Source organism: Chaetura pelagica, unplaced genomic scaffold (genome assembly GCF_000747805.2).
Source record: "Chaetura pelagica isolate M959 unplaced genomic scaffold, ChaPel_1.0 scaffold244, whole genome shotgun sequence".
In the NCBI taxonomy this organism is placed as follows: Eukaryota; Metazoa; Chordata; class Aves; order Apodiformes; family Apodidae; genus Chaetura; species Chaetura pelagica.
In genome coordinates this window covers 3,680,525-3,702,213 of record NW_009953719.1, presented here as the reverse complement: position 1 = coordinate 3,702,213, position 21,689 = coordinate 3,680,525, and the positions used below count along the sequence as shown (strand labels likewise).

General features: G+C 41.4%; 1 protein-coding gene across 1 annotated transcript in view; it reads left to right on the top strand.

Annotated features, from left to right (window-relative positions):
- The window catches only part of C2CD2 (C2 calcium-dependent domain containing 2), a 38,748-nt gene extending 17,900 nt beyond the window's left edge, over positions 1 to 20,848 (top strand). Inside the window, exons 6-14 of the mRNA XM_010000454.1 lie at positions 5 to 125; positions 3,153 to 3,261; positions 6,271 to 6,332; positions 10,062 to 10,201; positions 10,494 to 10,665; positions 11,461 to 11,574; positions 13,252 to 13,379; positions 14,923 to 15,235; positions 20,622 to 20,848. Of these exons, the coding sequence (XP_009998756.1) occupies positions 5 to 125; positions 3,153 to 3,261; positions 6,271 to 6,332; positions 10,062 to 10,201; positions 10,494 to 10,665; positions 11,461 to 11,574; positions 13,252 to 13,379; positions 14,923 to 15,235; positions 20,622 to 20,848 (1,386 nt within the window). The remainder of the gene's footprint in view (positions 1 to 4; positions 126 to 3,152; positions 3,262 to 6,270; positions 6,333 to 10,061; positions 10,202 to 10,493; positions 10,666 to 11,460; positions 11,575 to 13,251; positions 13,380 to 14,922; positions 15,236 to 20,621) is intronic.
- The last annotated feature ends 841 nt before the right edge of the window (positions 20,849 to 21,689 follow it).

Genomic DNA, 21,689 nt, shown 5'->3' with positions numbered 1-21,689 from the left:
ACAGAATGTACAGAACATAAACCTTCTCCCTCAGGGCACTAGTCCGCCTAAACCTCCAAGGGCTCATGAACTCAAGCTGCTGGTGAAGAGCATTGCGGTAAACCTAACTGATCACAGTGCTGCAGGTAACGTAGCCCGTGTGTTGCTGCTCAGTTTCAAGCAGGGCTGGGTTTGTTTTTGGATTAAATAATTTGGAAATTCAGGGTTACAGCCTTCTGTCAAAAGGAGATGTAAGAAATCACTGTATTTTGAGACACAGACATGTACAAAAACTATGTTTTGGATTTTTTTGAGTATTTAAACATCTCAATCTTCTTGCAAACAAGTCAATCATTGAAAACAAAATGAAATTACCATATTCATAAATTGGGTAATTATTTTTGTGGATTTTAGTTTCAGTTTCTAGAAGTTATCCCTTTGGGTGTGTACCCAAGATGAGGGGTTCAAATCAAACCCTCCATTAACTGTTAGCAGTGGCTTTGGTTTGGGTCAGTATTATCTTATTTTTTTATAGCTGCTTTTCTTTACTTCTGAGCAGTTTGCCAATTGTCTAAAACCCTTCTCCTCTATGTAATCTCTCCTCAAAGTTGGTGTTTTGTTGATTTTTTTTTTCCCCTAATAAAGAACTTCTGTGAGCAGGAGAAGGAGTATCTCTTAGAAGTGGAGAATTAATCCAGAAAGGAGGTTACTGCCTAGGGAAGTTGGACTGTTGGTTTTGGAAAGAAGTGCCAAGCCTGTCTAGCAAGTACACAGACTTCCTCAAGTGCAAGCATGCCTCCCTCACTGGTTGAGGCATAAGCAAGCATATTTCAGATTTTGTCAGTGGAAATGCAGATTTGAGGCTCTTTTATTTATGTTCATTAACAACTCCATAACAGTCGTCTTAATGGAAGTTTGTGGTTGCTAAACTGGGCAAGGCACTAGTTTTGGATAAATGTATCCTACTTGCTGTACGCCTTTTTTCAGTTAGATGTAACAAGTTTCTGTCCCAGATTCTTGCATAATGGTGCTTTGCTCATGCTTGTTGGAAGTGATTCCCCTGTAACTTTCTGCAGACTGTTTTTTTAGAACAAATTATTTTTATAGCAGTTTTTGATCTCTTTGCAGTGAAACATCCTATATAAATAAAACTGCTGGAAACTGTAGATTGCAGGAAGACCTCATTCAGAATTTATTACTCCACAGTTTTGTAGTGCAGACTAAGCTTTTCAAAAGAGCAGATAATTTTGGCTGCCTTTAAAACTCATGAGATACCTTTATGTGTATACAGTGCATGCAGCAGAGGATTCATCCTGTGGGAAACCTCTCTGCCCCCTCACTGAAAATGAGAGCAAGAGGGGACAATTAATGTGCTCTGCTTTGGGAACACAGATATTGAGAAGCGAAATCATAATTTGCTCTTCTAAAAGGAGATAGAGGGAATTTTGCAGCTCTGGCAGTGTAGAGACTTTGGAACCGAGTATGAGAAATAAAGCTTCATAGTGGTGTTTAACTGAGAGAGTGAAAACCCAGTGGAAGTACTGCAGAGCTGGGAAGATGCTAGCTTCTGGGTATAGCCTGCTGCCTTTTAATTATTGTTCCCTTCCCTTTTCCTGCCTTTGTCTTGCAGCAGTAATTAATTTTCCTGTTGCAACTCTGAGATGCAATGAGAGTGTGCAACATTGCAAGCTAACCTGCATAGGTACACAGAGGGCTGGGGAGAGGCTGTTTGTCCTGATCATTATCATCCTATAAACCATGGGTGCTAACATGACTTATAGGAGCTTCTGGATTTCCTGTAAATATATCAGTACAACCAGTGAGTAACCAGTAGCAGAACTGGCCTCTGCAAATGGGCGGTGCTCATTTTGATCTCCTTTGTTTGTGTATGTGAACAAAGTTTATCCTAGATTTAGTACTGTATGGCCCACAGCGTATCATCTAGGGCAAAAGTGATTTCTGCTGCTAAGGAGAAAATTTTTAGTTGTGTACACCAGAGTGTGTGGGGCAGAAATGTTGAAATATCCTGTTCAGGATCAGTCAGTCAGGGTCTCCTTTGTAGTTTCAGGCAGAGCTATGTGAGTGTTTCTGCCCCGGGTTGCTGAGCTCCACTGGCAGCAAGAGCAGGCAGCAGAGACATATGGCTGGGTTAACAGAAAACCCATCCAGGTTCATTAACTCAGGCTCAGCTCACTGTGAAAGCAGCTGACATACTTACTCCAGGGTTAGCTTGGATCCCAAATAAGCTGCCAGTACAGAGTGCTTTGTCTCCTCTAATAATCTTGCGAGGCCCAAGCTGCTTCTGTGCCTGAGATAGGACTCATCCACAGCCCTGATGCACCACAGAGGACAATTGAGAGTTGATGATAGTACATATAAACCTAGATTTTACTGGAGAACTGGAGGCAGAATATATTTTGTTTGCTTTGCACACAGTCAATACTGAGCTTTTTTAGCCAGCAGAGCCCTGGGACCAAAATTTCTGTGAAAGCCATACAAAATAAATTATTTTCAGAGTAACACATTGTGCAAGCTATTTCCCCTTGCAGCAGCAATATAACTAATCTAATAGGCCAATTTGCCACACTATCAAGTTCCAAGATCAAGGTACAGATAATTCTGCACCACTTCTCTCAAATGCTATGAACTTGTTAAAAAACACAGTCCACAAAACCATTGTTAATTAACACTACTGTCATTACTCCCTTGCTAGCAGAATCAGCTTGCTTTGATGTCCAAAGAAACCACAGTAGGAACTTAAAAAACTTCTGCTATTTTGAAGCAGCCAAAAGCAACTTTGCTCCTCCACCTGCGTGCCCCCACCCCACTACCTCTTTGCTGTACATTCTGTCTCCCCATCCTTGTTGATCTTTTTGTGCCTGTGTTTTTTTAATTCATGCCAGAATTTAAATTGAGTTGTCATGTTTCACAGTGTGTAGAGGTGTACATGGGACAGTAATGAGACAGTCTTGGCCATTGCCATTCATGTAGGTGGTGTACAAACAAAGGGAAGACATTTATTCTGTGGGAGCATGAGGAAGTGTTTCCAATAGTTACTTCAAGCAGTATGTAAGGAAGGGAGTTCTTTGCTTTCATTTGAGTTAGCGTGCCTCCTGGGAATGGAATATTAATAACTGAATGTTGAGTTTTATAATTTTTTTTTTCCCTTGCAGGCAGCACAAACCTTGTGTGTATAGTTCAGCTGAATGACCCTATGCAGAAGTTTTCCACCTCTGTAGCCAAAAATGCTGCAAATCTCTTTTGGAAGGAAGAGTTTATCTTGTAAGTAACTTATCTACTGAGAATACTTTATAGTAAAGCATCTTTTTTTACTTCACCTATGTGAGGTTTCTGAGGGAGGAATGCCATTTTGAAATATGTTCAGTTTGGTGGCCTCAAAGAATCTGGAGCTGGTAGGGACTTCAGGATATCTCATTACTCTCTGCATGGAAGTGCAATCAAATAGGTCTCTAGATTTTCCCTGGTGGATATCTGATTTTAGTAGGCATAATAAATCACCCTGTCCTTTTGTACAGTGCCAAGAAAAGTGTTATTAGCAAGGTTTTGAAGTTACTTTACCATGAAAACTGCATTGGAGGAAAGCTGATGTCTCTCTGTTCCGTCCCTGAGTGGGAAATGTAAATGAGCAAAAAAATTGACCATCTAAAAGAATGGATGCTGTGATTAAAAAGGGATTGTAACACTTAACTAGTGTTTTTTGTTTGTAAAACAAAAATGGGACTTCTGGTCAGCCTGCAGAGTATTCTGTGATTCACACAGCTTCTATAAATAAGGTCAAAAGCGAGCAGTTCTAAAACTATTTTAATTTCCACTTTCAAGCAGCAGAGCAGAAATACCCTGTAGCTTCTGTATTGTATGAGTTGAGGAAGGGGGAGTTGGTGATGGTGACATGGTTCAGAGGGATTTTTCTCTAGTGGCTTTAAACACATGCACAGACAGGCAGAAACAGCTTCGCAGGGCAATGAGGTAGAGCTGCTACCATGCAACATACTGCTACCAGATTTTTAATGTGAGAGGCACTTAATGCACAGTGGGATTTCTGGTTCTTTCTGTAACTTTGCTTTCCCATCGCAGTTCCATTTCTCTCTCTATATATATAAAATTATATATTTCAGAGAGTAATGCTGCTTGGTTTGTGTGACATTTTTCTTCACTGTCTAGTCACAGCCTGGCATCCACTGTATCCATTTCTTCTCTTGCAAAGCAGAGGCTTAGCTTACAAGGAACGCAGCATGTATGCAGACCTGTGCTGACTGCTCTCTTCCTCTAAGAGGGGCACGCACTTCTGCACGCTCCTCCTCAGCTGGAAGGGGGAGTGAGAGTGCAGTGCACAGATCTTTTTCTGCCTCCTCATCACAGCCTGTTGGTCTGCGCCTGTGAATGTTAAGGGACTTGCCCTACAGAAACAGGAGAGCTGAGGGGAAAAGCGGCAGGGGCTGCTTGATTTGAAGGAAGGTGCTGGGATCAGTCGTCACAAATTGTTCAGGGCTTGGAGAACACCAGAACCCTCTGCATGTGTGCAGGGGATGGAGACGGTTAGAAGTCAGTAGAGTCAGCAAAGAAAAGTTGATGATGTAGAACAACACTGAAAGGCACCACCTTTTTATGTGGCCAGGTGGAGGTGTCTGCAACTGTTTCTCTTCCTGCTGTCAAGTGAAAAAACAGATAGGAAGCTCTCTTTCTTCAGACATGCACAGTCCAATGACTTTAAAAGTTGGATTGTGGTTATGAGGACCTGCAGTTTTTATGGGAAGCCACAGATCAGACAACATTCTTCTGTAATAGTGTGCTGCGTTGCTATCAAGACTTAAGGTTTTCTTAAGGATGTGATTTCTTCTGCACAATAAGAGGAAGGAAAAATGCACTTCTGGAGCAGCTTTCTCTTCTAGAGTATCAGAAAGTGCTTCAGCCACTGGGTCTGTGAATCACTTCAGCCATCTGTTGGTAGAACTGCATCCATGCTCACGTTGCAGAGTTGACATGTTCGCAATGATTTTGGACAGGAAATTTGTCAGAGTAATGCCCTTTCCAACTGAAAGTGCAGAAGGAGGGCAGGCAGGATGTGATTAAGTTGACTGGAATTTGGCCTTGATGCTAGGAATAGTGCTGGGTTTTCCACGGCATTGGCTGCTTTTCAGAAGTGCATGAGGTAAGCTTGCAGACTTTAACAGATGAGTGATGAAGATTTGGCTGTGTACCTTCTTTCAAGTTCACATCCTCCCACCCACTGCTTTTCTTTCTTCAAAAACAAAAATACCCACCAGTCTGAAGACTGGTATACTGACCACCATGTCGAGCTCTGCTTTAGGTTCATGGGAGGAGCAGCAACAGGACCGTCAAGGTGTGCTTTCTTTCAAGTTTTGGAGGTGCAAGAAGGGAGTGACAGGAAAAAGCTTAAAACCCACTGCATAGATGATGTCTCACAGCATCTAATGGAGATGGGATGCCTGCAACCAAGATCACACCATCCTGAAATGCAGACATACAAAAAGAAAATACATATATGCACATCCTTAAGGTTTTCTGGGAGATGTACTGAGAAGGTTATAAACCCAAGTTTTACTGGAAGATTCCTTAGTAGGTACCCGGTTTCCTTCACTGTCTCAATTAGAGGAAAGGTTTTGTATCTGTTGTCTACTCCATCCTATGAAGCACTGCATATGCCAGTAATTCTGCTAATAGTTCACATTGGTTCTGTCACACAGAAACTAGTTCTTGTTATCTTGCAACGTCCTTGTGTCTTATTTTCAAACAGTAGTACTGGCTCTTTTCACATAAGACTGTAATTACTTTTATTTGCTTGCATTTGCCTTCAGTGGATGATGATTGGACCTGTTCCTGCATCTTGACTTACAAATTTGATCCTGCCAGGGAAAAATATGTTCTTAGTGATGTGGTGTAGCAGTCAGACTAGGGACCAACATCTGCTTGAAGGCCAGTGCTTGTCAACTGCCGGGGAGAAGAAAAGCCTCTGAAATTTTAGGCAATCAAAACTCTGCAACAATGCTGGAGAGAAGTCAGCCAAGTTTTTCTGACTCTGATCCCTTTAGTCAGTCTTACCTGAGGTCAAAAAGACATGACACATGCAGCATGCCCAGCAGTGCTGTCATGTAGTGCTGCCTGCCTTGGCCACCAAGTGGTATTGCTTGGCTCAGTGCAGGCCAAGAAAGGCTGGGGTGTTTGCAATCAGAATGGGAAAGGGAAGAACCTAAATGGGAAGGAAAATCTTCTTGCCTTCCAAGACCTAACATAGTTTCATTTACTTCACAGTGAACTAAGTGCCAAATCAAAAGCATTGCAACTGCAGATAGTGGAAGATGGAAAGTTGGATAGTAAGTACTAAAACTTAATTATTTTGCATGATGAGCTCATGAGCATTGCTAAATGTTGACCTAAGTCCTCTTTTAGTTCTACCTGGCTGTATAGTCATATAGGAAACCCTCAGATTTCAGAACCTGCACTGAAGCATAGGTGGCTTATGCCAACTTGTCTTGGTATGGAAATGGGATATGCCTCCAGCATGGCTCTAGGCAGCCCTAGGGGGAAAAAAAGGCTGTGGAAGGGAGATTAGCTGAAAATAGCCAGCCAAAGTTGTACAAAATGGACAGCTTGGGGAAAATGTATAACTTAAGGTTGTGTTTTTAAACTCTATCAGCCTACCCTTACAAATTTATGTCCTAGAGTGGAAATCTGTGGAAAACCGTGGAGTTCTTGGGCAATACCCAAGCCTGGATTAAGTACTATCTGTGTACACCGTTACTCCATTGGTAATCGTGAACAGAAGAGAGATTACACTGTCCACATGTCTCTTGTCCTCCTCAGAGTTAAGGTTACAGAGAAACCTGTTTCTGAACTCTGAAAGAGTTTTTTCTATACCATCAATGTTTTGAGTCCTCCATCTGCTGATAGCATCATTTTTCAGCCTTCTAAACTTTTTAAGAGATCCACTGTGAGCAATTTTGGTTTCAAGTTAAGCTTTCCAGGTCTTTCTGTGGCTGAAGGGGAATCATGTGTGTTAATCCTAAATCCTTCCTTGTCAAGTCCCAGATGCTGCCTAGCAATTACCAGGTATAAAACACACTAATTCTGATGATATTGGATTAAATATAAAACATGGGAGCTGAAAATTTTTTACTACTTGCTTCCATTGTTGCAGATTGCAAGTAGCCTTCACTGGCAACAAACCCCTCCACTGAGCTATAGGATTTGGTTTATTTGGAGAAATACTACCTCCCCAGTGGGGGCAGAGGGGGGGATGGGTGGGTACTAAAACCAAAGAGCATGTTGAGGTGTTTCCATGAGCTTTGTAAACTTTCTCCAAGTACTTCATTACTTGGGCTTTATTGAAGCGATGACACAACATCATAAATTCTTCTATATGTTGCGTGTTCTTTTGCTGATACAGAGTTTTGCTGTAGCTAGAAATAGCAATTGTATTTCACCTCTTGGATCCATTTGCTTTTTCCTTCTGATGTCAGGTTTCAGGTTTAAAACAAATAAAAAGGAAGCATTGCTTTTTGACACTCAGCTATTTCTCGGTGTTTTAGTTCTGTCAGCTTATTTCAGGAAGAAGTCAGGAGTATTGGTCCAAGCATTTCATAAACAATTATTAAAAATAATTTAATACACAGTTATTAAAAATAATGTGCTTCTTACCTGAGGTCAAAAAGACATGACACATGCAGCGTGCCCAGCAGTGCTGTCATGTAGTGCTGCCTGCCTTGGCCACCAAGTGGTATTGCTTGGCTCAGTGCAGGCCAAGAAAGGCTGGGGTGTTTGCAATCAGAATGGGAAAGGGAAGAACCTAAATGGGAAGGAAAATCTTCTTGCCTTCCAAGACCTAACATAGTTTCATTTACTTCACAGTGAACTAAGTGCCAAATCAAAAGCATTGCAACTGCAGATAGTGGAAGATGGAAAGTTGGATAGTAAGTACTAAAACTTAATTATTTTGCATGATGAGCTCATGAGCATTGCTAAATGTTGACCTAAGTCCTCTTTTAGTTCTACCTGGCTGTATAGTCATATAGGAAACCCTCAGATTTCAGAACCTGCACTGAAGCATAGGTGGCTTATGCCAACTTGTCTTGGTATGGAAATGGGATATGCCTCCAGCATGGCTCTAGGCAGCCCTAGGGGGAAAAAAAGGCTGTGGAAGGGAGATTAGCTGAAAATAGCCAGCCAAAGTTGTACAAAATGGACAGCTTGGGGAAAATGTATAACTTAAGGTTGTGTTTTTAAATTCTATCAGCCTACCCTTACAAATTTATGTCCTAGAGTGGAAATCTGTGGAAAACCGTGGAGTTCTTGGGCAATACCCAAGCCTGGATTAAGTACTATCTGTGTACACCGTTACTCCATTGGTAATCGTGAACAGAAGAGAGATTACACTGTCCACATGTCTCTTGTCCTCCTCAGAGTTAAGGTTACAGAGAAACCTGTTTCTGAACTCTGAAAGAGTTTTTTCTATACCATCAATGTTTTGAGTCCTCCATCTGCTGATAGCATCATTTTTCAGCCTTCTAAACTTTTTAAGAGATCCACTGTGAGCAATTTTGGTTTCAAGTTAAGCTTTCCAGGTCTTTCTGTGGCTGAAGGGGAATCATGTGTGTTAATCCTAAATCCTTCCTTGTCAAGTCCCAGATGCTGCCTAGCAATTACCAGGTATAAAACACACTAATTCTGATGATATTGGATTAAATATAAAACATGGGAGCTGAAAATTTTTTACTACTTTCTCCAAGTACTTCATTACTTGGGCTTTATTGAAGCAATGACACAACATCATAAATTCTTCTATATGTTGCGTGTTCTTTTGCTGATACAGAGTTTTGCTGTAGCTAGAAACAGCAATTGTATTTCACCTCTTGGATCCATTTGCTTTTTCCTTCTGATGTCAGGTTTCAGGTTTAAAACAAATAAAAAGGAAGCATTGCTTTTTGACACTCAGCTATTTCTCGGTGTTTTAGTTCTGTCAGCTTATTTCAGGAAGAAGTCAGGAGTATTGGTCCAAGCATTTCATAAACAATTATTAAAAATAATTTAATACACAGTTATTAAAAATAATGTGCTTTTACTCATGGTGTCTTGTGATATTGGATGAAGGCTTAGTCAATAATATATTAGATAATAATGTTTTTTGTAAGTTGCAGTTAATAAGTAATATAGCCAAGTGGACTATGTTTGATTTTGGTTTTGGGTTACTGTATTTATTTTTATTTTTAATAATCTAGATGCACAAAGTAATGTGATACCTTGTATATGATCTTTGACTATTTGAGGGAATGAGAAATCAAATTTAGGCAAATGCTTAAAAAAAATTCTCTGATGTGGATGCTGGTTTTTATTTTAACCAAAAAATGGGAGCTACATACCGTCAGCAAATGTGTATTGTTTCTTGCAGAAAGTTTAGTTTTGCCTGTACTTGAGCATTTTTAGTAGTGAGTCTTTCAAGCAATACAAGTAACATTTCATATCCCACTGAGATTGTAACTACCAACTTGGTTTCTTAAAGAAAAAATCCCGATTGATTGCACTGGCAATCATCTTTCTTCCCCCCTAGACCATCTTAGATGTTCTTTTCCCAGAAACTTGAATAGAAAACTCAGAGCAGAATCATATTAGTAAGATGAGATATAATGTGAATATAGTATCAGTCTCTATTTCTCTTTGAATTCCACAGAAAACTAGGATTTCATCCCTGAAATCATGCAGTGATTTTACTGATAGTTTGCTCCAGTCTAATGTATCTAATAAAGTAAGGGGAGTAACACAGTAACCACTGAATTTGCACTAAAGATCAAATTAAGATAAAATAATATTAATGATGTGCCAGGAATCCAGAGTATTATCTGAAAGGAAACATTAAATGTTTTCTTTTTCCCCTAAACATTCTGTGTATACAGGGAAAAATAATGGCCAGAAATAGTGGAAAATAAGTAATGTTTCATGTCTCCTTTCTTCCCTGTTGCATGTTCTTCTACCTCCTTTCTCATATCCTCATGCTTACACATACTGACAACTTGGATACACACTGATTTTGTTGATTTTATTTCTTCTAGGACCTTTGTCTGCAAAGGTGACTGTACCTCTAGACTTGTTCAGGAAACAACCTTCTGGCCAGCAAAGCTTTGCACTGAGCAGCAGGGCCAGTGAGAGCAGCCCAGAGCCGGGGCCCAGGCTGGGATCCATTAGTGCAGAGGTATTACTGCATTTGGATGGTTTTACAGTGGACCTTCTACTTTGGGAAGTACTTGCAAATTCTTGCCTCCTGCTTTGGACTATGGCTCACAGAACAGTGCCATTGGCGGCTGAGTTAGAGTAGCACGTTCAGACTGCATGGTAACAATTCACGTGGCATTTGTGTCTGTCAAAAGAATTAGCTGTTTGGCTCATGAACATTAGTAAAAATGTTAAAGGAGTGCTAGCTAGAAATGTTAGTATCGTCCTTACTTGGCTGTGCTTCTACCCTGACATTTTTATTGTTGTCCTAGTTCTCTTTTATAGAACCCAATGAATTAAAGACGTGGCAAGTCTCTTCTCCAGTGCCAGCCAGTAAGGTAGAAAAGGATCGCACTGTGATGCCCTGCGGGACTGTGGTCACTACTGTAACTGCTGTGAAAACCAAACCTCGTCTAGAAGGGAGATCGTCTCCACTCAGCACAGGTGAGGAAGTCCACTTCTTTCTGTTCACTCGTAGGGTTATTCATGGGGACCAGGAAAAGCTGGGGAGTGAGATGTGAGGAGAGAACCAGGAGAAGTTGGCAGGGTGGGGGCAGGTGAGTGGGATGTAAGGAAAGACACTGTTTTCCAGACTTCTCTAAAGTGTGTGGGGGGGCATTGTTTGTAGTCTTCAGAATCAAGCTATTATTTTTCATGAAAGCTTATCCTTACAAGAGAATTGGTTCATGTTCATTTTCATGCACTGTGTAAAGCTTCATGTTTGAGTAATACTGCAGAAGACCTTGGTTTTGGTGGATGGTTTTATACATCGCAAAAGTATCAGACTCTTAGAATATTCACTGATGACAAACAATCTTGTGCCTTCCAACCTTGATCTGCATTATAATCTCTAAGGATTGGTGTCATTTTGTGAAAAGGATTTTTTTTTTCCCTCAGCTTGTCTTTCAGAAGTAGATTCTCTGATTCTTCTTGGGATGAGCATGAAAGTAAAACCTCTAAACAGTCTTTGTGTGAAGTCTCAAAGAGCTGCATTCTTTTAAGTTGTTAAAGCAGCTCTTTTACAATAAACAATAACAATAAATTCCTATACTTCACAGGTCTTTTGGGGTCATAGAGAGCATCTCTTTAGAATTTGTATTAAGCAACTTTCTCAAACACTTACGATTTAAACAGGCTTTAACATTGGTATAATAAATTCTTATTATTTTCATAATAAATGGCTTGAATAGTTTAAATAACAAAAAATACCAAAACCAAACACAAACCTTTGGTCCTCAGATTCTCCTGTGAAAACTCCAGTTAAAGTAAAGGTGATTGAAAAGGATTTCTCAACTCAAGCTCTACATTCTCATGGTGCTCCAGTCAGCAAAACTTTATCATCTTCAGATACAGGTAATAGAAATGTTTAAAGCTGCTAATGAGAACACGTCTCTCTCTGCTGCACATGGGATTAATGTAATCTCGTTAAAATAACAGCAAACCCATATGGCTACTGCCTTTCAACAGGCACTGAGATGTTTCTGTTACCTAGTACTGTGGTTAGGGATGTAACAGTCTTCCAGTAGAAGTCTGGTTTTAATTAGTGATTTAAATTACTAATTTTGAATCAATAACAATGAGCTGTGGTTTGGAGAGGGGAATTGACTGCAGAAGAGCCAGGCTGTTTTTTCTCTTAATTTTGAATGGAAGATCCCTCTTCTGTAAAGGCGTGAAGCAGGATGGTATTACTAAGCCAATTTGGGAAATGTTAAAGGAGTGCTAGACTTCTGAATTAACTCTCATAACTGTTTATGATATTAAAGATACAAAAGCACTTACTGGAAAACTCATCTAAAGACAACATAGAGCACATTGATCTGGACAGTGATTTTCTTCCTATGGGAGTGCAGGGGAATTTCTCTGAAATGTTTATACAACACAGCAGGAAGAATTACTCATTAGACCAAAAGGTTAAGCCAAATGAAAGAAATACAAAGGAGCATTTGGTATGGCAGTAACTTACTTAGCAGTTATTGCAAACAGCGTAGCAAAATAGCAACAAGCACTATGGAAAAGATGGCATGGCTGTGCCATAATTCCAAGTGATGACAACAGTAAGAATTAGCAAGTGTCACTGATGCTGTCCTAGAGGCTTTCAGCTGTTCCTGGGGGCTTTGCGAGGGACAGGGAGGCGGAAAAGTACATGTTTATAATGAGTGTGCAGACATACTCAAAAGTATTCAAGATACTTAGTGCAACGTAATTATTCAAGCCTTGTCTTTTACTGCTTTAATATCACAGTAACAAAAGACACTGCTCAGTATAATTAACACAGGTGCTATTCCTGCCTGTATTCTTTTGTTGTTAAAACTCGTATTAGAAAAGCCCACCTCAGACAATTAAATATGGGAATTTTTGTTTTGTTAACTTTCTTAGCCTTGTTTGCTCCTAAGCTTGCCAAATTTGATTAGTGTGTATCTGCTGTGCCTGAAGTACTTGCATACTAGATGACAGGAATGGGCACACTTCAAAATAAACTTGGGTTTGTCACTAAAGAGCATTTTTAAAATAAAGTTTCATACTCCTGTGCAGTGTTTTGGAGGGGAAAAGGAGCACTTTAGAGGCTTTGGAGGCAGCTGATAAAGAGCAGAGTGACTGTCACTCTGCCTTCCCCATACTGTCATAGTGCCATAGCTAATCTGGAAATGCAAGCAAGGATGTCTGGAAAAAGAGCAAAACAGCTACCTAAAGCAGTAGTAGCATGCACCATCTTTGTACTGTGTTAGAACTATGGCTTTTCAGGCATGTGGTACTGGCTGCTCTACCTACCGCTTCTGGATTATAGTCACCAGAGACTAGCAATGCAGTGAAATAACTGGATATTTTATCTAGGCTTCTGAAACCTCCTGCATGCTCAGGGCAATAGAAAGGCAAGACCGAATAGTTGGGTAGTGAATTGTAAGATATTTTGGTATGCCTGCTGTTCATACCATTTCTGCTAATTTCTTTGGATTTTAACTCAAGAGCCTGTCTTTGCTGTGTCTTTTCCTGTTTTTCTTTCTTCTCTCTGAAATAATGCTTTCTTCTCAGAATTGCTGGTACTGAATGGCACCGACCCTGTTGCAGAAGCAGCCATCCGGCAGTTAAGTGAGTCTGCAAAGCAGAAGGTGAAGTCTCCTAGAAAGAAAAGCACCATTATCATATCAGGGGTGTCCAAGGTAGAGCAGAAAACAACACTTACATCTAATGCTTAGTACTGTAAATTCTTTGCTCTGCTGAGTGTGGTGTTACCATGCAATCTGCTCTCTCTCCTTCAGCAGTCTCTGTAGGATCTGAGAGTTGCAACTGTTTCAAGTTAAGCCACTTCAGGGTGGGTTTGTTGGGGTAGGGTGTTAGTTTGTGATTGCTAGATTTGACAGCCTGACTAAAAATTTGTGGTATCCTTGGATGGGAGTGGGATGATTAGGGGTTTGGGAAAACCCACTTAGGTGAGATCAGACGATAATTAGTCCTTCTCTGTGTTTCCCCCATGGAGAGAAGATGCACAGAAAAAAATATTAAAGATTTTTCTATTTTTTTTCCAAGTAGTCGAAGCAAAACCCTCTGAAAAACCTCCTAGTCCCATGGACTCTGTTCCAGAGGGGCACAGCAAACAGAAAACTGTTTCTCCCATGGTATTTAGCATTCCTCCAGACTATTGTCATCCGCACCTCCACTTTCCCATCTGATGCTTGGTGCCTACCTGTAGTCATAGAATGATTAAGGTTGGAAAAGACCTTCAAGATCATCAAGTCCAACCATCAGCCCTACACCCCTGTGACCACTAAACCATCTCCTGAAACACCACATCTACGCATTTTTTCTTAACACCTCCAGGGATGGTAACTCAACCACCTGCCTGGGCAGCCTGTTGCAGTGCTTCACCATTCTTTTTGTGAATAAATGTTTCCTAATATCCAATTTGAACCTCCCCCTGGCACAACCTGACCCCATTTCCTCTTAAACTATCACTAGTCACTAGGGGGAAGAGGCCAACACCCCCCTCACCACAACCTCCTTTCAGGTAGTTGTAGAGAGCAATGGGGTCTCCCCTCAGCCTTCTCTTCTCCAGGCTGAACAGCCCCAGGTCCCTCAGCTTCTCCTCGTAAGACCTTTCCCTGCAGGCTGCTGTAGGGACATTTGCTATAAAGCCTTGCTGCTATGTGCAGGCTGCCTAAAGAGCTCTGAGGAAAAGCCAAGTCAGTGGGCATGGACCCCCTTGTCATCACTGTGTTGTGGTGATGGGGGGCAAATGAGGATGAGCTGCCACAGTGCTGGATGTATCTGCTTACAAAATGGGGGCACTGGAACTGTGTGGGTTTGTGTTTAGCTGGTACAGCTTCCAAGAAGTCCTTCTACAAGATGAAATGCTGTGATGTTTATTTTCTTAAAAAGACCAAACTATTGTTCGTTCATGCTGGTACTTCCTTGCAGCAGCACACATAGGAATAAGTCCCATTATTTGCAGTGAGGCTGGGGAGAGGTGGGAGGCATGTACTTAAAGGTTTTCAATCAGTTAGCTGTAACAACATGATTAAAACTCAGCTATATGCTCTGCTCCTTTAATAGAGCGAAGGAAACTTCAAGTGGCTTTCTGATAGCCTTGAGCAATGGAAATCAAATTGTAAAGAAGATAAAAGAACAGAATTTTTGCAGGGAAGCTTGTTTTCTTTTCCAGCAGAGTGGCTTGTGTCATTGTTGTCTCTTATTTTCATTGGGCAGACCTCTTTATCTCAGGACAATGAAGCTGCACTGCTGATGGACTATGCTGCAGCCATGGACACCTCCTGCAAAGAAGGAGATCCAGCCACTGTGGAAGAAGCTGCTGCAGAAGTCACCTGTGATGAAAAGCTGTCATTAGGTGCCTCAGAAACAGTACCTGATACTGACCCACAGCAAAGTGCCCATAAGGCTTGGGCTTTGGAGAATGGCAGCCAACCGTGGGACACCAGCACACTCTTAGACCAGACCTGTGAAGAAATATCTGGGAGCTCATTAAGTGTTTCAGAAACTGGGAGCATGAAAAAATCTAAAGGTATGTGATCCTTACCTCCGCTTTAATGAGTGGCTGCTCTACCTAATCGGCAGTGTCATCCTTTCTTACTGATTTTTGTCCTTAAACTCCTTGTGATTGTGGTGTTTGTTAAAGCTGTCTTACCAGCAGCCACAAAGAGCGCAGGTCTCTGAGCCAGGTCAGGCTTTTTTCACTCCTCCCCGTCAGGAAGCAGAGGGGCTCACCCTGAGAAGCTGAAGGACAGCTCGCTAAGCCCAGCTCTTCTGGGAGAAAAATAACTAGCTGAATTGTCAGTTCCTCAGTGGAAACTATGTTCTTGCAAGCAAGGACTTGTACTATAATAGCAGCCCCATTATTAATGGAAAAACAGCAGGGTTCCAAATTCACTTTCTGTTATATTCCTACTCCTTCAGATCTCTAAGCACAAGACTCCTCACTAACGTGTGTGTTCGGGAAGCACCACAGCTACACCAGAAGTACACTCTCTTCTTAGCTTCCTTGTGAACAATTTCTCCTTGTTCACAGATTTCATTAATCTGTAATTTGCTAAAGAAAAGTGAAGAAAAGGTAATTTAATAAGGAAATAAGGGGTCGGATAATTTTGCACACCTGGATAGCAGTTTGAAAATGTCTTGGGATTTCTTGTAGTTTTCTTTATAAATCCATTAACCTCTGAGGCTGTAGCACTGGTTTGTGGCTAAGTGGTAAACAGGTGCTGTTGAGAAGCCTGACAAGAGTCAGTGCAGTGGACTGTGCCCTAAACAGGTGTCACACCAGTCTCATGGGCTGCGTGTTGAAGTTGCAAAGATTGTTGTGTTTCTCACCCATATCTGTCCCTCTTTTGTGTTGTTTTTTGTTGGTTGGTTCAGGTTTTGTTTGTTTTGGTTGTTTTGATATTTTTAAAAATTATTTTCTATTACTTCCTTTCCTAGAGATACTGTAAAATATCTTACTATAAAACCTCAGTATATTACTAGACTGTTGTAATCCTCCTGCTTCCCGCAAGGCAAACACTGGACCTCTTTGCCAACACTCTGCTTTAGAGCATTAAGGTTTTCTGGCCTTGTCACAGATGTGTTGCTCCACCTGACATTAAAATGATGCAGCAAAAATCAATTTGATAGAGATGGTCAGGCACTGGAAAGTTCTGGGTGTGTTTGGGGTGGGGATAGGAGATTAGCTGTGAAGCTGATTCATCTTATGTGGAACCCGAAAAGGTTTAGAAAGCTGAGTGAGATTTTGGAGAGCTCTGAACTCTTCTTTAACATGTTATTCTAAAACAAGCAAGTGGAAGTTTATATGTAAGCTGTTGTCTAGTTGCTTTTTTTCCCCTGTGTTGCAAAGAGATCAGACTTCTAAAGATCCTTGTTTACATGATGTATATAGGACTACTAAAAAGCACAAAGTATCTCTAATACGTGAGAGATTTGCCTCATCCAGAGAAAATATTTTTTAAAGCTGTCTCAAATCCCTTTACAGACAGATCTCTTCATGGGAGTCTTGAATCTCAGGTTTGCCACTGTTGAGTAGCTTTTATGGAGTGAGATAGGAAAACGTCAATCCCCCTGCCTTCAGTTAGCTTTGAATAGTGCAAGTTTTCTGCTTTGTCAAATGATTTCCCTTTAAAAAAGCCCACAAAAACCCAGAAACAAAAAAGCCAAACAAAACCCCTTCTGCTTTAAAAGGATTTGTGTATTTAATAATGTCTTAAAGTTAGAACTGTCTTTTATATTTTATATTTTTTCTCTTGTATATTTTTTGGGTTTTTTTACTTTTCTGACTTCCTCTTTCTTACCCGTTCCCTTTTATAAACTTAAGAGGACTACTGTGCCAACCAGAATTAATTACTTATACAGTAAGTTATTTTTGTCTTCTTTTTTTTTTTTTTTTAATAAGAAAATGTAGCTTTACAATTGTGCACTTATTGTAAAAACTGAAACAAAAGGTATTTTGACGTGCATTTTCTTCTGCCCCCATCCATTTCTTTCCTCCCTCCAAAATTGCTTTCCCATGCTTAGGTGTCTTTGCAGGCTAGTCTGCTGTAACAAACCTTCCTTCTGGTGATTGTGCTGTCCAAGTGAGTCACACAGAATGGACAGCAGGAAGGCTTGGAGGGGTGCTCTGTGTGTCTGATCTCCCTCCATTATGCTCATTACTCTAGTATCTGGTTGACAGTCAAAATCTGCTCATGCAAACCATGTATAACCTCCTAACAGGGTACTTATATGCAGAAAGCTTATTTTTAAACCTGCTGATTACAGTTTGCTAGACCTTTTCTAGCCCAACTTGTAGAGCTATCAGGACCTCAGCAGGTATTTACAAAACCACCTGGATAAAAGCTGGTTTGGAAGTTAGGAAGGAATGGAAATAATAGAAACATAGATGGTTTGGGTTGGAAGGTACCTAAGAAGATCATCTAGCTCCAACCCCCCTGGATCTTCCTTCATTAACAGAAATGAGATTCAGGAGTGATCCTAATCCCACAAACATTTTCAGAACACCCTAAACAAGTGCAGAGGAGCCTATGAAGACCAGTCAGCCTGTACAACATTCTTTACAAGCTCTCCGCTTATCTCCTGGTGTTAGGGGCAGGGTTGGCATATGGATCCTGTTGAACTCAAGAAGTAAGCATGCAAATAGCATGAGCATCACCAAACTTGTGATTTGCCCTACCTTGCCTTCCCAGCAGGGCTGCATGCTGGAGCCCTGTCAGGCAGCACGTACCAAACGGGCAGGAGGCAGATGGGTGTCAGCAAGGACATGGCAAGCTTCCAGATAGCAGTCACCTCAGCACTTCAGAAAACACGGGGAGCTTTCACGTCAGGGGGGCTGGTGGTTGTGCTGGCCCATGCTGCCCTCAGGGAAGCACTGCCTGCAGTTTTTCAGGTGCAGCGAGTTGTTCCAGGCCACCGGTACAATTTTTGCAGCATTCTTGGTTCAGTTCTGTTTCCTGATATGGAAAAACAGTCTGAATGGATAGGACTAAATAGCTACTTGCAGATAAACCCTTATGTCTTCCTAGTCTTTCTGTTGGCACAGCTTCAGCTGCAGCTGCCAAGACTGCTGGGCAGAACAGGTGACTGCTAAAACAAAAGCTGCACAGCAGCAAAGCCTCATCCATCCCCCCCAGCCTTTGCATATTAACAACTGTCATTATCGTGGGGTTGAACACTGTTTCTTGTATGCTGTTGACAACAGCTTGAAGTGGTACTGCCTTGCCAAAAAGATCAACCAGAGGGTGATGGGAGAGCACTCAAGATTCAAATCCATGCATTCCAGTTGCTTTCAGCTGACTTCTGCTTCCATCCCATCGTGCCCTATGTGAAAAGTCTCCGTATCAGCAAAACATGATAGAATATTCTTTCAGGTGCTGAGTACTTCATACTTAAAATACAAAGTAATGAACCCAAGCGCATGTTTGGAACTGCTCTGTTCTGAACAAAGAAGCATCTGGCTGCGTGCAACAGAGCTTCCATGAAATACCTATTCTGCAGCTGTTGCAGTGCAAAATGACACGCAGCCTGTGTCAAGCCCTTGGGGGACAAATATGTCATTCTAGCTATTGCACAGTATGGCATGAAAGACCTGGTCTGTGTGTTGCTGTTTGTGGCCATTTGCAATGGACACAAAAGCAGAATCAAGACCGTGCAGTGACAGGAACTAATAGTTGAACTGAGAAAGAACTGGGAAACTTGATAGTGGTGTGGTAACGAGGTGTGGAAGCTTTGCCAGGGACATGACGTTCCTCGCATACTAGTCTGACTGCCAGAAGGCTCCTTGTTGGCTTGCTACCTGGGTCCTCCTTCATTCAAATTGGCTCCTGCCACTTGGACAACAGCACTACCCAATTCTGCACAAAACTGTTGCTATTTTAACAGTGGGGCTGATGTACTGACACCAGGCAGTGTTGCTGGTAGCTCAGAGCTGTGTCCCTGCCAGCTGCAGCCGAGCTGCCTTACACGTAAGGCACATGTGTGGACATGGAAAGGGGAGGTGGAATCTGGTAGAACGGTGGCTACAGAAACAACCCAAGCTTGCAAAGAGAGAAGAGGGCTGGTGGCCAGCATTGGTAACAGGAGTCCCAAGTCCCTGGTGGGGTGACAGCTGCAATTGCCTTGGCTGCATAATAGGTTAGACACAGAATCGAGGGAAGGAATATAGCAAAATAAAGCAGCTTAATTTACTGCAGAAGGGATCTGAGCAAATTTCTGAACCTGCTGGAAGCAGATGCAATATTATTTTTAATGTACTTGAAATGAATTGCTATTCCTAACAGTGTTTTAAAATAGCAAATGCCTCATGGCTGTTATTCTGGTGGTGTTACCAAATTAGTATAGAACACATGCTGTCTGGCTTGTGTGGGTCTACTGCATGCAGGTTGGCTGGTACTGGTCTCCTGCACCAACAGTGTCCTTCACCTCAAGTTAAAATGCTACCTTTGTGTTGTGCATCGTGGGCTAATCTTTCGTTTTCAGCTCCTTTAATATCTGAAAAAAAAGCATAGATGTGACATTACTTCCTCCATGTAATTATTTTTATAAAATACTCTGCACTTTTATTGTATTGTAAAGATTAGATATGCCTGTTTGACATGTGAGAACCCAGTGTGCAACCCACACCAAGTGCTGTGCATGTTTATGTTTGTTAGTTGGCCACTAACATTGCTTTCAGAAGAGCATTTGAAACAAAGTCTAAGGAAGGAGACTTCTACAAGATGTGTGGAATGACTTTACAAGCTGAAATCAGAAGAGTAATATTTGGTTGCTCATAGGTGTGTATCATGGTAGCTTTCCTTCCTTGTCAATAGCACCATTTCTGAAAGAACTGAAAGAAAACTCCTTTTCTCCTTAGTGCCCCTCTAGGAATACATGTGAGCTCTCCTCTCCTGAACATTTCTGCTAACAGCACAAGTGTATATGCATATAGCTAGAACTACCACAGTCTGTCATGATGCAATTTGCATGATACTTGCATGGAATGAGAAGAAGCAGAGAAATACATACTGCCATGGAGTCTGAATTTCTCAGTGGTGTTCAGCTGGGAGAGAGCTGGATCAACAGTGGGGCAAGGAGGATTCAGTAGCATGTGACATATGTTTGTGTGCCTCTGGCTGAAAGCACAACAATTGCTCACATTTGCCAGTATCTGAAATTGCTTGATCCAAGGTGGAATTCATACTATTATGGCCTGTAAATAGTTACAAACCATCAATATCCTTCCTTTAGATTCAGCACGCTCTTAGATTTCTGCGATTATTTGAATAGTCTCCGGGGTGATGCTTTAACTGGAAATGTTAGAACCAAGGCTTTTTTCAGTCGTGCTGCAGTTACAGTTAAAGGTGGGCTCCAAGAGGAAAGCATCCTGTTCTGTCTAAAGTGTCCTGCCCCTCTGCTGTTTGCTTCTGCAGGTGGGATTTTGAAAAAAAGTGCGAAGCTCTTTTTCCGACGGCGACATCATCAGAAGGATCCAGGAATGAGTCAATCACACAACGATCTTGTCTACCTGCAGCAGCCACTGTCAGAGGAAACACGCAAGAAGGGAGGCACGCTGTCACGTATTCTGAGCAGAAAGCTCCTTTCCAAAAACAAAAGCAAGAACAAACTGAATGGTGCTTCAGCAGAACCCTACGCATAAGACTGAACACTCTCTGATGGGATACTTGCACATCAGTTGACCATTTGTTTACAGAGCAGCACTAGAGATACAAATATGGCTGATGACTTGCATAAAATGATGTTCCCTGATACAGTGGTCTAGGAATAAACAGAAGCTTTTTTTGCTTCTTTTTCCAGAATGCTTTTTCTCTCTGGTTGTGAAGTTGCTCCTCCAAATACAAGCAGCACTGATTGTATCATGACAGCTCTTGGAGGATCGTGTGGTTTATTGTAGAACATGAGGGAGGATGGGGAGTGGTGCAGGTGGGGAGGACCTGCATTTAGGTTCCTAGTTTACATTAACAAGGAGCTGAGAAATGAAACATCATACTTGCTATATGTCCGAACCCCTCTAAAGAGAGAAGAAACCACTGTGCTTCCTAACTGCAGCCTGGAATAGTAGCAACGCAAGTCTCAACTTGATTTTCTAGTCAGGCTGAAAGGGAAAACGGAGAGCCAGATCCAGTTTGTATTGTAATTTGGAAATGGGTAAGTTTTCAGAAGCAGAACTGAAATGCTGATGAAGATAGCCTACTGTAATAACTGTAGCCTGCTGTCATAACTGCTCAGTCCATGTAGGTGGAGAGATGCCTCTAATGCTAGCCATAAATCAATAAATTATGCAAATACTTATACTAGCATATTGTTTAATGTTCTGTGCATAAGTTATGCCTAAAAATACCCAGAACTTTTGTAAAAGTCTGCTTGAGTCTACTCACAAACAAAACATTTACAAATTCTTATATGTAGCTTTTCTTCCTTGTGTGAGAAGCTGTGTTGCTAATGCAAAAACCAACCTATGGGGCTTCAGTTCCTTCCCC